This window comes from Callithrix jacchus, chromosome 22 (assembly GCF_049354715.1).
Source record: "Callithrix jacchus isolate 240 chromosome 22, calJac240_pri, whole genome shotgun sequence".
NCBI lineage: Eukaryota > Metazoa > Chordata > Mammalia > Primates > Cebidae > Callithrix > Callithrix jacchus.
In genome coordinates, this window is record NC_133523.1 from 4,100,001 (window position 1) to 4,114,769 (window position 14,769).

At 59.3% G+C, this 14,769-nt stretch overlaps 2 protein-coding genes across 5 annotated transcripts in view; one reads left to right on the top strand and one right to left on the bottom strand.

Moving 5' to 3' along the window:
• MPND (MPN domain containing) overlaps window positions 1–11,803 on the top strand; it is a 22,687-nt gene extending 10,884 nt beyond the window's left edge. For 2 of the 3 annotated variants that reach the window (XM_054250178.2, XM_054250179.2), the window contains 10 exons: window positions 893–977; window positions 1,160–1,256; window positions 1,776–1,848; window positions 1,926–2,002; window positions 4,115–4,283; window positions 4,382–4,452; window positions 4,951–5,040; window positions 5,959–6,051; window positions 6,703–6,759; window positions 10,510–11,803. In XM_054250178.2, the coding sequence (XP_054106153.2) occupies window positions 893–977; window positions 1,160–1,256; window positions 1,776–1,848; window positions 1,926–2,002; window positions 4,115–4,283; window positions 4,382–4,452; window positions 4,951–5,040; window positions 5,959–6,051; window positions 6,703–6,759; window positions 10,510–10,593 (896 nt within the window). In that variant the 3' untranslated portion in view covers window positions 10,594–11,803. Of the gene's footprint in view, window positions 1–892; window positions 978–1,159; window positions 1,257–1,775; window positions 1,849–1,925; window positions 2,003–4,114; window positions 4,284–4,381; window positions 4,453–4,950; window positions 5,041–5,958; window positions 6,052–6,702; window positions 6,840–10,509 lie in introns of those variants that run through there. The other variant, XM_017967842.3, reaches the window with a different exon arrangement.
• SH3GL1 (SH3 domain containing GRB2 like 1, endophilin A2) overlaps window positions 7,075–14,769 on the bottom strand; it is a 39,011-nt gene continuing 31,316 nt past the window's right edge. For both annotated transcript variants that reach the window (XM_035286831.3, XM_078361562.1), the window contains exons 2-10: window positions 13,672–13,740; window positions 13,276–13,348; window positions 12,334–12,474; window positions 11,281–11,414; window positions 10,907–11,065; window positions 10,584–10,687; window positions 9,877–10,001; window positions 9,598–9,654; window positions 7,075–9,111 (exon numbers count right to left, since the gene is read on the bottom strand). In XM_035286831.3, the coding sequence (XP_035142722.1) occupies window positions 8,915–9,111; window positions 9,598–9,654; window positions 9,877–10,001; window positions 10,584–10,687; window positions 10,907–11,065; window positions 11,281–11,414; window positions 12,334–12,474; window positions 13,276–13,348; window positions 13,672–13,740 (1,059 nt within the window). In that variant the 3' untranslated portion in view covers window positions 7,075–8,914. The remainder of the gene's footprint in view (window positions 9,112–9,597; window positions 9,655–9,876; window positions 10,002–10,583; window positions 10,688–10,906; window positions 11,066–11,280; window positions 11,415–12,333; window positions 12,475–13,275; window positions 13,349–13,671; window positions 13,741–14,769) is intronic.

Consider the following 14,769-nt stretch of genomic DNA (forward strand, 5'->3'; position numbering starts at 1 on the left):
GTACAGGCTGGAATGCCGTGGTGGGATCCTGGCTCACTGCAGCCTCTGGCTTCCGAGTTCAATCGATTCTCGTGCCTCAGCCTCCCAAGAAGCTGGGATTATAGGCACGAGCCAACACGCCCGGGACTATCTAACTTTTAACACCTCCTCTGTTTGACTTGTCCCCTGATTTTTTTTCTTTTCTCATCTTGTATGTGGGTTTTTATTGCGGTTGTTTTTGAGAAAGTTTTGTTTTGCTCCCCAGGCTGTGATTGCACCACGGCTCACTGCATTCTCGGCCTCCCAGGTTCAAGTGATCCTCCTGCCTCAGCCTCCTGAGTAACTGGGACCACAGGTGTGCGCCACTACGCCTGGCTAATTTTTGTATTTTTTGTAGAGATGCGATGTCACCATCTTGCCCAAGCTGGTCTTGAACTCCTGGACTTGAGCAATGCTCCCACCTTAGCTTCTCAGTGTAAAATTAAAAACAAAATTTTTTTTTTTGAGATGGAGTCTCACTGTGTTGCCCAGACTGGAGCGCAGTGGCATGATTTTGGCTCTGCCTCCTGGGTTCGAGGAATTCTTTTGCCTCAGCCACCTAAGGAGCTGGGAGTACAGGCCAATTACAGTTGTGTACTGCCACGTCGAAGTTTTTTTGTATTTTTAGTAGAGATGGAGTTGCACCATGTTGGCCTTGATCTCTTGACCTCATGATCCTCCCACCTCGGCCTCCCAAAGTGCTGGGATTATAGGCGTGAGCCACTGCAGCCTCAACCTCCTGGGCTCAAGCGATCCTCCAACCTCAGCCTCCCAGAACACTGGGATTACAGGCATGCACCATCATGCCCAGTGGCCCCCTAGCTTTTTCTGCCTTGGGCTGGGGAGGGACTGATCCTGCCTTTTTCTCTCTCAGAGGCCACAACCCTGGGCAAGCGGGTGGACAGCAAGATCCGGGTCCCGGTCCGCTACTGCATGCTGGGCAGCCGCGACTCTGCCAGGTCAGACTCACCCCAAGCCCTGCCCCTGCCCCAGCTCTCCTGGATCTCTTGCTGGTCTGGGGGTAGCAAGGGCAGGAGTGGGGGGCGGGACAGAGCTTCAGATCCTCAGAGCTGTGGGGTGGGGGCGAGGGAGGAGCCTGGGGGTGGTTCCCGAGGCTGTACAATCCTCCTGGCCCCTACAGGAGCCCCCACACCCTGGTGGAAGTCACGTCCTTTGCAGCCATCAACAAGTTCCAGCCGTTCAACGTGGCTGTTTCCAGCAACGTGCTGCTGCTGCTGGTGTGTGGCCCACCTGGTCCAGGGCGGAGGGTCCAGGGCCAGGGGAGCCTGGTCAGGGGCAGCAGGAGGGCCTCCCCGCTGTGTCAGTCTTTGGCTGCTTTGTTTGCTACTGGTACACTGTGGGTGCTCAATGAATGCATGAAGGAGGGTGCATGGCCACGCGTGGGAGCTCACAGCTGTAATCCCTGCACTGTTAGGGGCTGAGGCAGCGGGTCACCTGACCTCAGGAATTCAAGAGCAGCCTGGGCAACATGGTGAAACCCCCTCCTCTACTGAAAATACAAAAGTTAGCCGGGCGTGGCGCTGCACACCTGTAATTCCAGCTACTTGGAGGCTGAGGCAGGAGAATCACTTGAACCCAGGAGGGAGGTTGCCGTGAGCTGGGATGGTGCCACTACACTCCAACCTGGGCGACAGAGCAAGACTTGGTCTGGAATAAAGAGAATGAGGGGCAGGCTGGCTCCAGTGTTGGGACAGGGCCACTGCCTGATCCTTCTTTTGCTGTCCTTCCCTTCCCAGGACTTCCACAGCCACCTGACTCGAAGTGAAGTCGTGGGTTACCTGGGGGGCCGCTGGGACATCAACAGCCAGAGTGGGTATCCAGGGCTGGGTCAGAGGGTGGCGTTGAGGGACCAAGGACCACGGAGTAACAGCCACCCCTCCCCACAGTGCTGACGGTGCTCAGAGCCTTCCCCTGTAGGAGCCGGCTTGGGGACGCAGAGACTGCAGCTGCCATTGAAGAGGAGGTGAGGGGCTGCCTGGGAGGTGGCATTTTAGGAAGGGCTGGGGAGGGACATAGCTGTCCTGGTGACTGGCCAGTGGCTGGCAGTGTCACCATCTCTGTGCCTGAAGCCCCACAGTGAAGGGTTAAGAGTACTGCTTTTTTTCCTTGAGACAGTCTTGTTCTGTATCCCAAGATGGAGTGCAGTGGTGTGATCTTGGCTCACTGCAGCCTCCAACCTTCTGGATTCAAGCAATTCTTCTGCTTCAGCCTCCTGACTACCTGGGATGACAGGCGTGTGCCTCCATGCCTTGCCAATTTTTGTTTTGTTTTGAGACGGAGTTTCGCTCTTGTTACCCAGGCTGGAGTGCAATGGCGCGATCTCGGCTCACCGCAACCTCCGCCTCCTGGGTTCAGGCGATTCTCCTGCCTCAGCCTCCTGAGTAGCTGGGATTACAGGCACGTGCCACCATGCCCAGCTAATTTTTTTGTATTTTTAGTAGAGATGAGGTTTCACCATGTTGACCAGGATGGTCTTGATCTCTTGACCTCGTGATCCACCCGCCTCGGCCTCCCAAAGTGCTGGGATTACAGGCGTGAGCCACCGCGCCTGGCCCAATTTTTGTATTTTTAGTAGCGAAGGGGTTTCACCACATTGGCCAGGCTGGTTTTGAACTCTTGACCCCAGGTAATCTGTCCACTTTGGCCTCCCACAGTGCTGGGACTACAGGTGTGAGCCACCACACCCCGCCTAAGAGCGCTGCTTTTGGCTCACCTGACCCTGCCGTGGAAACCTCACCCGCCCTCCCCTCTCACAGCCTGGGTTTCCTTGTCTGTCAAATTGAGCGGCTTAAATGAAGGGTCATCAGATCCAGGCATGGGGACTCACAGCAGGAATCTCAGCAGGAGAATTGCTGGAGCCAAGGAGTTCCACACCAGCCTGGGGCCACAGCAACACCTCGCCTAATAAAAAAAATCAGCCAGGTAGTCCCATCTTCTTGAGAGGCTGACACAGGAGGAATGGACTGAGTCCGCGATGTCGAGGCTGCATGAGCTGTGAGGCACCACTGCACCCCAGCCTGGGTGACGGAGCAAGATCCTCTATCTAAAACAATAAAAAATGAAGGGTTGCCAATAATGAATGCTTTTTCCCAGGCCTCATCTAGTAAAGGCTCAGGAGGTACCAGCTGCCCTTTTCTCTCTCTCCTGATGTGATCTTGCCGTGCTGCCCAGACTAGAGTACAGTGGCATAATCAGGGCTCTGCCCAGGTTGAAGAGATCCTGCCCCAGCCTCCAGAGTAGCTGGGAGCACAGACACATGCCACCACACTTGGCTTTTTTTTTTTTTTTTTGAGATGGAGTCTTACTTTGTCACCCAGGCTGGAGTGCAAGAGTGTGGTATTCACTCACTGCAACCTCCGCATCCCGGGTTCAAGCGATCCTCCTGCCTCAGCCTGCAGAGTAGCTGGGACTACAGGCGCTCACCACCACACCTGGCTAATTTTTGCATTTTTACTAGAAGCAGGGTTTCACTATGTTGGCCAGGCTGGTCTCGAACTCCTGACCTCATGATCCACCCGCCTCAGCCTCCCAAAGTGCTGGGATTACCGGTGTGATGCCAGAATCTTTAACTATTTCAGAGGCTTACTCTGTCACCCAGGCTGGAGTGCAGTGGCACAATCTCAGCCTGCTTCAACCTCTGCCTCCTGGGTTCAAGCGATTCTCCTGCCTCAGCCTCCTGAGTAGCTGGGACTATAGTCGCACACCGCCATACCCAGCTAAATTTTATATTTTTAGTAGAGAAGAGGTTTCTCCACATTGGCCAGGCTGGTCTCGAACTCCTGGCCTCCCAGTGGGGTAATTACAGGCCTGAGCCACTGTGCCCGGCCTGTCTTCATTGAGTGCCCACTGTGTGGCGGCCATTATTCCTTAAGGTGGGGTACAGCGGTGAACAAAACGACTCTCAGGCACTTGCTTTGTGGCCGGGTGTGTCTTACATTTATAGATAGACTTGGGGGCTCTCTCTAGCTACCACTGGACGCAGGGTATGCAGCAGGGGCTCATCCAGGGCTGGGCGGCTGAGTTCACTGGAGCCCTTCAGACCCCTGCACCGCCTGAGCTGTGCCTCTGTCCCCAGATCTACCAAAGCCTGTTCCTGCGGGGCCTGTCCCTGGTGGGCTGGTACCACAGCCACCCGCACAGCCCGGCGCTGCCATCTCTGCAGGACATCGACACGCAGATGGACTACCAGCTGCGGCTTCAGGGCTCCAGCAACGGCTTCCAGCCCTGTCTTGCCCTGCTCTGCTGTATGCCACCGGCTGGGGCCATGGGGGGTGCAAAAAGGGGGGTTGCTGGGCCACCCAAGCCCCCCAGACCCAGCCCCTCTCTCCCTCTCCTCCACCAGCTCCTTACTACTCTGGCAACCCAGGCCCTGAATCCAAGATCTCACCTTTCTGGGTGATGCCTCCTCCCGAGGTAGGTGGGGCTGCCCCGGAGGCCTGGGGTGCCGGGGGGGGGGGAGTACCTGGGCATTTGGGTCACGACTAGGCGGGGGCCCCTGATTCCAGGCTCCACTGGAGCATTGGGGCCGTGGTTTCTCCATCTGTGAAATGGGGATGTCACTGCTGCCGGGCTGAGGCTTTGGTGAGCCTGGGTGTGTGGCCTCCGTGTGTAGTTCGCTGCTGAGTACCAAGAGGGCTCCCATCCTGAACCTGCCTGGCTTCATTCCCTAAGCCTGCCCTGAAGTCAGAGGTCAGCCTGGAAAGTAATTTCAGGGACCTGGCTCTCTTCGAGGCCTCTGTCAGAGGGAGGATGCTACCCTGCCTCCCTGGTTCCACCGCCAGGTGCCAATCCCAGTGCAGAGCTGGGCTGGGGTTTACACTCCCATTCCCAGCCCGGGCACTGCCCATTGTCCCCAACTGCTGTGGGCTGGGGACTGGAGAGGCTTCTCTGACTGACCTGTGTCCCTACCAGCAAAGGCCGAGTGACTACGGCATCCCCATGGATGTGGAGATGGCCTACGTCCAGGACAGCTTCCTGACCAACGACATCCTTCACGAGATGGTGAGCTCGCTGCAGGCAGGGGCTGGCAGTGCACAGCAGGGTGCACAAGATGCATTGGTCTGCTCCCCACTGGTGGGCTCAGGAAGCTAAGGCTGGTGGTGCCTTGGGGGCCTGGGTCAGGGCTTTTTCCATCCCTCTCAGGATAGAGTCCCAGGTCCTTGCCAGGGCCCCTCCCTCATCCACTGCCTGCTGTTCTCCAAGGGCTGGCCTCTTGTGCCAGGCCCTCCAGTGGAGCAACCCCAGCGACTTCTGTGGGACCTGGATGAACACTTAACAGTTGTACGTTCAACATTCATAAACTAGGCTAGACACAGTGGCTCCTGCCTGTAATCCCAGCACTTTGGGATGCTGAGGTGGGTGGATCACCTGAGGTCGGGAGTTGGGAGACTAGGCTGGCCAGCATGGCAAAATCCAGTCTCTACTGAAATGCAAAAACTAGCCAGGCCTGGTGGTGGACTCCCAGTCCCAACTACTCGGGTGGCTGAGGCAGGAGAATGGGTGGAACCTGGGAGGTGGAGGTTGCAGTGGGTCGAGATTTCGCCACTGCACTCCAGCCTCAGCGACAGAGTGAGACCCCATCTCAAGAAAAAAACAAAACCCAAATTAGTTCATCAAACCTGCGACCTCACAGGTGTCACTGCTGGGATGAGGTGGACCAGGGGCCATGTAAGGCCGGTGTGGTTCTGGAGAATTGGGCTCAGTGAGTGCAGGTCCAGGTGGACCTGTCGTGGCAGCCACTTGGGTAGCGCGGCTGCCTCCCCCTCCAGAGAGCACTCCTGGCCTCCAGCTAAGGTCGCTCCTGATCTCTGTGGTTATCTGTTAGTGCCTGGGGCCTGCCTGAGACTGGAACCCTGGAGAGGGGCCGGTGCGCCTTGGGTGGGGAGGGAGGCTGGGAGTACATGCTGCCCTGTCCTGCAGATGCTGCTGGTGGAGTTCTACAAGGGCGCCCCTGACCTTGTGAGGCTCCAGGAACCCTGGAGCCAGGAGCATACCTACCTCGATAAGCTGAAGGTGAGCCCCACATCCCCCGCAGACCTCCTAATGCAGTCCCAGGAGAGGCCCCTGGGGCAGCCTAAAAGGTGGCAGTAGTGAACCCCATGGGCCCAGCTGGCAGAGTGCACCTGACCCTGGTCACCCCAAGGCCACCCCAGCAGGGTGCAGGCCAGGTTTTATTGGAACTTTAAGCCCTGGCAGCACTGGACGAGGTCCCAGCAGCGGGTTTTGGGAGTGGCTCCCTGCAGAGGGCCCAGGATCCTGGAATGTTTGCCTAAGGGCCTGGCATCCCTGAGTGTCTTAGGGTAATTCCTGCTGTCACCCTACCCTGCGGAGAAAGGGGCTAACAAGCAGAACACTGCTTAGCTCTCGGCTGGCAGCTGTGATGTTGCCATGGGTGTCTGGAACCCAGGCAGGGTGAGGCCGAGGTGAGGGCAGGATCGGGAACCTGCATGTAAGCCCCACCGCTCCATGCAGCACCGCCACCCCCAGGAGTCAGGTCCTCCTGTTACATACCACCCCTCTGGCTTAGCAGCAGGCTGTGTTGTGGGACCCTAGCCCTGTGCCTTGGTCGCAGGGGACTCAGCCAGGCTGCTGGACTTGGATGGTGAGGCACGGGGCTGGCCAGAACCCCTGAGCACAGCCTGAGGCCCAGCCCTCTCGTTTCAGATCTCCTTGGCCAGCAGGACGCCTAAGGATCAGAGCCTGTGCCACGTGCTGGAGCAGGTGTGCAGTATCCTCAAGCAGGGGAGCTGAGCCTCCCAGGGTAGGGTGGGCTCCGGTAATAAAAAGAAATGGAAGCAGCAGCCAGCCGTGCTGGTCTCCCCAAGGCTAGAGTGAGGGTGCCTGGGTACCCAGGCTGATGCCATCACCCCTGCTTCCAGGGCACTAGGGGTTCCTCAGCCTCTGCACCCGGGAACTGGTGCAGGAGCTTCAGGGCCAGTCCCACCTGACTCGGGCTCTGCAGCACGTGTGGGGCACAGGGGACCTGCTGGGGTGTGGGTGGCAGGCCTGCCTCTGCACCAAGACGAGGCAAGGGGCTGTAGAAAGAGACATTTAATACTTCTGTTTACAAAATTCAGGTGTACATTTCCGTTTGCCCTGGACCATGCCCAAGGCTGTGTACTCACTTATGCTGGCGTGTCTGCCCCCCATGTACTGCTGACAAGGGGGGTGCAGAGCAGAGCCTGGGGTCCAGAGGCTTCACCGGGCCACAGGAGGAGGGGAATGTGAATGTGGCCTGGCCCAGAGGACCCCCCCCAATTTCATCAGTTTTTGGATTGGGCAACAGAGGAAGCATGTTGGGGCTGCGGCCCTGCTGGTCTGGGCAGGGGGTCTCAGAGACTCGGGCTGCCTGCCTTGGTCTAGAGGAAAGGGCTGGGCCACTTCCCACAAGGTGGGGTGGGGTGGCAGTGGCTCAGAAAGGGGAGGCCTGGCCACCAGGGACTGGAAGATTCTGCTCACTGGAGCCTTTGTGCTTGGCCCTCAGCAGGGTGGCTAGGGCCATGGTCCCGTTTAAGTGTAAGGTGTGCTGGGGGTGTGTCGGTGGCTGGTGGTGGCAGCTTGTGCCTGAGTGACACAGGCCTCTGTGGGCCTGGCTGGGGGCAGTTAAAAAGCTGAAAAGGGGCTGGGCGCGGTGGCTCAAGCCTGTAATCCTAGCATATTGGGAGGCCGAGGCGGGTGGATCACGAGGTCAAGAGATCAAGACCATCTTGGTCAACATGGTGAAACCCCGTCTCTACTAAAAATACAAAAAAATTAGCTGGGCATGGTGGCGCGTGCCTGTAGTCCCAGCTACTCGGGAGGCTGAGGCAGGAGAATCGCCTGAACCCAGGAGGCGGAGGTTGCGGTGAGCCGAGATCACGCCATTGTACTCCAGCCTGGGTAACAAGAGCGAAACTCCGTCTCAAAAAAAAAAAAAAATGAAAAGGTACTTGAAGGGTGGGGCCTGGCAGCTTGGGGCCCTGCAGGAGGCCATTTTTTCTGTCCTCAGGCAGAGCTACCCCAAGGATCGCAGGTGGCCTCTGTCCCCAGGCTGCAAGCTGCCATCAGGCCTGGGAAGTGATGAGGGCCTCTGCCCTGACCTTGTGCTTGGCCCTCATCACAAGGAGTGTGTGTGCGTGAGGCAGGGGTACAGTGGCCCTGGAGTGGGACCAGGGCCCATCGCCAGCACCAGGCTGGGAGGGGATTTAAAAGCAGGATTTAGGCCAGGTGCAGTGGCTCACTTTGGGAGGCCAAGGCAAGCAGATCATGAGGTCAGAAGTTCGAGACCAGCCTAACATGGACAAACCCTGTCTCTACTAAAAATATAAAATTAGCCGGGCATGGTGGTGCGTGCCTGTAATCCTAGCTACTGGGGAGTCTGAGGCAGGAGAATCGCTTGAATCCGGGAGGTGGAAGTTGTGGTGAGCCAAGATCACACCACTGCACTCCAGCCAGGGCAACAAGAGCGAAACTCTGTCTCAAAAACCAGGGTCCTGTCTGAGCCACCCCGTAGGGACACTCAATCCCATCCTGTTAAGGCCGCAGCACTCGAGGGCAGGCAGTGGGCCGGGCCCCCGTGAGATCAGGACGGAGAGGGGGACCGCCCAGAGGAACTTTAGTGTTTCTGAGAGCACCGTAGTGTTGCCCCACCTCGGCCAGCGCCATGGAGTTGGGAAGGGAGCCATCACCACTGAGGGTCAGCACTAGTGTAAACAGGCATCCCCAGCCATGCAGATAAGCCCCCCAACCCAAGTGTGGAGCCCTGCTCAGGGAGTACCTCAAGGGCGCCGACAGGCTGGGACACCGCCCTGGCAGGAGGGACCCCGTAGAATGCAGGAGACCCAGCAGGGGGTGGCGGCCAGTGTGGACGGAGGGGCAGGGTGTGGGCACCGGCCAGTCACTGTGGCAGAGGCACGAGCACCGCCACGTAGCTGAGCGGGAAGAAGCCCGACTGGCCGTCCAGCATGCCCTCGTACCAGTTCTCATCGATCTGGTTGGTCAGCGTGATGACGTCGCCCTCTCGGAAGCCCAGCTCCCCGTCATTCTCAGGCTCAAAGTCATACAGCGCCTTGCAGCTCGGCTGGTCCAGGGGTGCTGGGGGCGGGAGCAGGCTGTGGGGCTAGCGCCTAGGCTGGGGCTCCTATAACCCACCCCACCCCACCCAGCCTAGGGTCTCAACTCAGACCTGCTGTGGCCTGGAGCCTGTGGGTGGGTGGAGGCCACCCGCTGCCACTTCTGGGGTCCAGCCTCTACTGCCACCCAGGAGGGAGGACGGGAGAGTCTTGGTAAGTGGTCACCACAGCTGCTCCTATGAGGTACTAGGGACACCCAGTGCTGCTGGGGTGACAAGGAATGACCAGACACCCTCAACCCTTAAAGCCACCACACAGCCTAGAGCTGGGCTGATGCCCTTGGCAGTCACAGCAGCAGGGACATGGCAGTTCCTCATTCACACAGTGAGGTGGCGTGTTGCAAGGTGTGGGCCTGTGCCCGAGCCTGTCTCCTTCCTTGGGTTGGGCAGAGGACCAGGGTGGAAGGTGGAAGGCAGCACTGAGGCTGTGGCGGGCCTGGGACACTCACGCATGCTCCTGCTAGGGGTCCGGATGGGCTTGTCGGAAGATCGGAAAGACGACGAAGCTAAACATAAGCAAAACGCAGAGGCTGTGGCTCAATATGGTGGGGCAGGGCCTCCTCTGCAGTAAGCCAGGGCCAGCCCTTGCCGTCCGCCTTGGTGGTCCAGATGGAGCAGAGCTGAGAGCTGTACCCAGGGGCCTGGTGCAGAGACCCAAGACAGGCCCAGCCCTCAGCCACCCTACCCGCTGGCATCCACCTCCAGAAGATGGCTCCACGCCCCATTACCTGTGATCTTGGGGGCTGAGGTGCAGGGGAGGCCCCCGTTGGACTGCTCAGGCTCTCCGAGGTCAAAGGGCTCCCGGGGCTTGGGCTTATACTCCCGCTTGGGGCGAGAGGAAGCTTCCCGCATCCTGTGAAGGGAGAGGCAGCCCCACCCTTGTGTTTACACCACTGCCTAATGACCTAGCTCGGGAGAGGGCGGCAGTGGGGTGGTGACACCCAGACTCTGGAACGTGACTCAACTGGGATGTCTACCCAGAGGGCCTCCAGCCTGGACCCCCACTTTGGGGGCGCCTCAGAGGCTGGCGAGCAGCTGCGTCCTGCTACAGTCTCTACCTGCAGGGCCCCCAGTCACATCCCTCCTGCCTCCTCCCTGCTTTCCCACCACAGCTGGTGCCTGACACATGCCAAGGCCCTGAAGCAGGTTGAGAGACGGGAGCCTGGGTGTCCTTGAGGCAGCAGAAAGTACAGCCAGGGAGGGGACAGGCACGTGATCAGGAGTCCAAGGGCCTGCGTCGGGGGTAGGGCTTGGTGTTTCAGAGTTCTCAGTCCCCTGGCTCCTCTGACCTCAAAGCCCTCAGTCCTCTGGGGACCAGCCCCTCCCTGCACTTGGACTTGACCCGGGCACTGTTCTGCCAGGCACTCACGGGAGCAAGGTGTGCTGCCCACACCCACCGGCAGAGGGCGCGTGGCAGCACAGGGCCCCGGCTCACCTGCGCTTGAGCTTCTCCGCCAGCTCATCCAGGATCTGCACGGCTTGCCGGTGGTAGTCCAGCTGCGCGTCCACCAGAGCCGAGAGCTGACTCACCTGCTCGATCTGCGGGGACAGCAGGGCTCAGGGGCTCCTGCCAGCACAATTGTCCTGTACCCGCCCTGATTGCAAGGTAGATTCATAGGAGGCAGAGGGGCCTGGGGCCTGCACCCTGCACCCTCAACTGCCCCTGCTGCTGCGGCCAGGTTGCTGCCACCTCCATCCTTCAACTCCCTTGAGGCCCCCAAGCTGGCCTCCCAAGGACACGGCGCCCCGGAAACTCACATCCGTCCCCAGGAGGTTGTGCATGCTGGTTTCCGCCACCTCCTTGGACTCCTCAAACTTCTCCAGTGCCTGGCGCAGCTCCTCATCAGGGATCTTGCCCTGCCGTTTCTTCTTGTAGTCAAAGTCCAGGCGGCGGCCCTCCAGCTTCTTCAGGTGGTGCTGGGGACAGTGGAGGACACAGGTTACATCGGCAACAGCTGGAGGTCTGCCCCATGCATGGTGTGACCCACCATCCCTGCACCACGGGCACTCGCCTGCCTGAGCGAGACCCAGAGGGCAGTGCCGAAGCTGGAGTGGCGTAAGGGTGGCGGAACGGGGCCTGCCCCACCCAGCAGGGCGAAGGGACAGGCCTGGGGCTGACGCAGGGGCAGCACCTGGATCTCCTTCAGGTCCTTCTCGCACAGGTTCTGGAGGGGGTCGATGAAGTTCTGCTTGACCTCTATGTCCAGGGAGTCCTTCACCTCTGCCAGGCGCTTCATAGACTCACCAGCATCCAGCAATGCATCACCTGTGGAGAAGCAGTCGGGGAAGCCATCACAGTGGACCTGGGACCGCGGGACTGAGAGTCTCCTTAGCTGTTTTTGAGACAGGGTCTTGCTCTGTTGCCCAGGCTGGAACACAGTGGCGCAGTACTACCTAACCACAGCCTCCAACTGGGCTCAAGCCATGCTGGCACCTCAGCCTCCCGAGTAGCTGGGACCACAGGTGTGTACCCACATCCAGATCCTTCCCCACTACTACTAATTTTTTTTTTTTGAGACAGAGCTTCAGTCTTGTTGCCCAGGCTGAAGTGCAATGGTGCAATCTCTGCTCACGGCAACTTCCGCCTCCCAAGTTCAAGCGAGTCTCCTGCCGTCAGCCTCCCAAGTAGCTGGGATTACAGGCATGTACCACACCACACCCGGCTAATTTTTGTATTTTTAGTAGAGACGGGGTTTCTCCATGTTGGCCAGGCTGGACTTGGAACTCCCATCCTCAGGTGATCCATCTGCCTCTGCCTCCCAAAGTGCTGGGATTACAGGTGTGAGCCACCACGCCCAGCCCCCACACTCCAGGAACTCAGAGCAAAACCAAGGGCCCTAAAATCCGAATCCATGTGGGATGTTAAAGCAGCCTCCCTCCCTGTGCTCCTAAAAGGGCCCAGGCTTGGCCTCAACAGGCTGAAGGTGGTGGGAGGACAGATGCTGGGGGGCCAGGCCCTGGGGAATCAACTAGCTTGAGCTGGGGACGATCTGGAGCCACAGGAATGAGCCCCGTTGGCTGCTGGCCGGTGCTGGATGGCTCTGTCTGTGCAGTCCCCTGCAACTGGAAAGCTGTGGGGGCCACCATGCATCCCCAGGGCTCAGCACAGGCAGGGACTAGGCCGTGGATCGGACCTGGACCTGCCCTGCCTCGTGGGGGTGTGGCCTCCAGAGAGCAGTACTCACCAAAGTTGGACTCGCCAAGCTCCTTCCCATGGCGGATCATGCACTCGCCCAGGAGCCCCTCCGACTGCGGGTAGCCGGGGTTCTTCACCTGGCCCCGGATTTTAGACACCGTGTTGAGCATGGTCAGCTTAGCCCGCGAGGCTGGAACAGGACGGCCCGGTGGGAGTGGGCTGCAGCCCCCACATCCCCTGCCCCACCCTTACTTCCTGTGCCTGCGGACAGTCCAGGCCACACAAAGCACAGTGGAGGGTCCCTTCCCTGCTCCCACCAGCCTCGAAGGAGCTGGCAGCGCATGGAGAGGTAACCAAGCTCCTTGGGGCAACACCACCTCCTCCTAAGGGCTGCTCCTCCCAGAATGTGGCTATGACCAGGAACCCTTCATCTAGGGGGGTGCCAGGAAGGAGTACGCGCAGCGGTGATGGGCAGTGGGGGGTGGGGAGGCCAAGGCTCCTGGGGTGGGTGAGGAGCTATGTCCTTTCCGCTGCCTGCTTGGGTCTGCTCCTGGTAGGGCTTGAGTGGACAATGCTGGCTGTGGGTCTGCCCCATGTCCACTGCCTCCTATGGAGCCCGCATTTGGGGAAAGGCCTGCCTCACGGCTGGGGAGACCCAGTTCATGGGCTCCAAGCATGGAGCCCAGGCCAGGGGCTCTGGGGAGGGACAGTCAGTACAAATAAGTCCCACAAGTGAGCTGGGGGAGAGGCTCCCTGCCGGGACTGCTGGCTGGAAGAGGTTTAAGGTTGGGACAGCCTTGAGGAATTGGCCGGCCTGAGTGAGGCAACAAAGGGGCTGAGCTGCTGGCTGACGTGGAAAGGCAAGCACAGCCTCGGCACCCCTGGATCCAGCAGTGCCTAAAACCTGCCACCCATGAGCCTGGTGGTTCTGTCAGCCCCTACGTTCCCTCTGAGGGCCTGGGAAGGCCCTAGCATCGGCTGGAGCACCCACCTGGGTTGGGCTGCAGGTACTCGATAGTCCTGGCCAGCACTTCGGTCACCGCCTTGCTGGTGACATCCACCTTCTGTGGAGAGACGCGGCATATGAGACTCTACAGCCACTGGGGGCTCAAGGTACACAAGGCCCCTGCTGCCCCACCTCCTTCCCTAACAGCCCACACTAGGATCCCCCAACCTCCCTCCATGTCTTCAGCTCAGCCACGTCCCCATGGCTGCCTGCTTGTCAAGTCCAGCTGACAAGGCCCCCACACCCCAGCTCTCCATGCCTGCTGGGCCCCATCACTCCACAGACCCAGGCCAGTCAGAGTTGGCCACCTCCACTATGCCTAGCAGAGGTCAGGCCCAGGGAGGTGCCATCACCACATGGAGAACACGGTTTCTTCCTCACCTTCTCCATCTCTTTGAAGTCATCATCCAGCTTGGTCCCCTCGGCCCCTCCGACCTTCTCACTGACCAGCTGGAGGACAGAAGAGGGGAAATGCTGTGAGCCCAGGGGAGGAGGAAGATGACAGGAGGCCCTGGGCCACCTTCCAGCCACATCACATCCACAGGAGGTGGCAGAAAGCCAGGCGAACGGGACACATGCCTCAGGCACTGTCGCAGGCACCCTAGGGCCACTTGCTGGCCCAGAGCAGGGTGGGCCTGCAGGGGGAGTGCGGGGGTGGCCTATCCTCGTCTGTGTGTCCTGACTGCCACTCACAGTGCTGCTCACACATCCACAGGGACCCCGCCACAGCAGGCTCCACCTTAGCCATAGTGGAGTCCAGAGCCTCAGCCTGGGAACACATGATTCAGAAGACACTGCTTCCCAAGGCGCCTACACAAACATCCCCATAGAGAGCAATGTGGGGATCTGCCCCCATTCTTGAATATTTTGTGTCTACTTAAAAAAAATCCTGACCAGGCGCGGTGGGGCTCATGCCTGTAATCCCAGCACTTTGGGAGGTAGAGGTGGGAAGATCATGAGGTCAGGAGATTGAGACCATCCTGGCCAACGTGGTGAAACCCTGTCTCTATTAAAAACACAAAAATAAGCTGGGTGTGGTGGCGTGCACCTGTAGTCCCAGCTACTTGGGAGGCTGAGGCACAAGAACTGCTTGAACCCAGGAGGTGGAAGCTGCACTCTAGCAGCCTGGTGACAGAGCGAGACTCTGTCCCAAATAAGAAAAAATCCTGCCAGCTCAGCTGGGACAGGCAGCAGGAAGTGACGGTTAAAAGCAGAGGTGCAGGCAGGGAAGCCGCCACTCTCCTGCACTCTGGTGCCCGCGTCTGTGGGATGAGACAGCCCGGCCCTTGCCACATGGGCACTGAGGCTCACAAGGCAGTCAGCACAGGCCTGGCACACCACAGTCCTCATGGCTCTCAGCTGCAGGAACAGCGATGACAATGACGTCTCTTTCGTGTGGTGGGAGGCAGAATCAAGCACTTAATTCCCAAACCTCTGAGAGCGCCTGGGATGTGAAAAACAGCCCTGGAACGGGGCGGA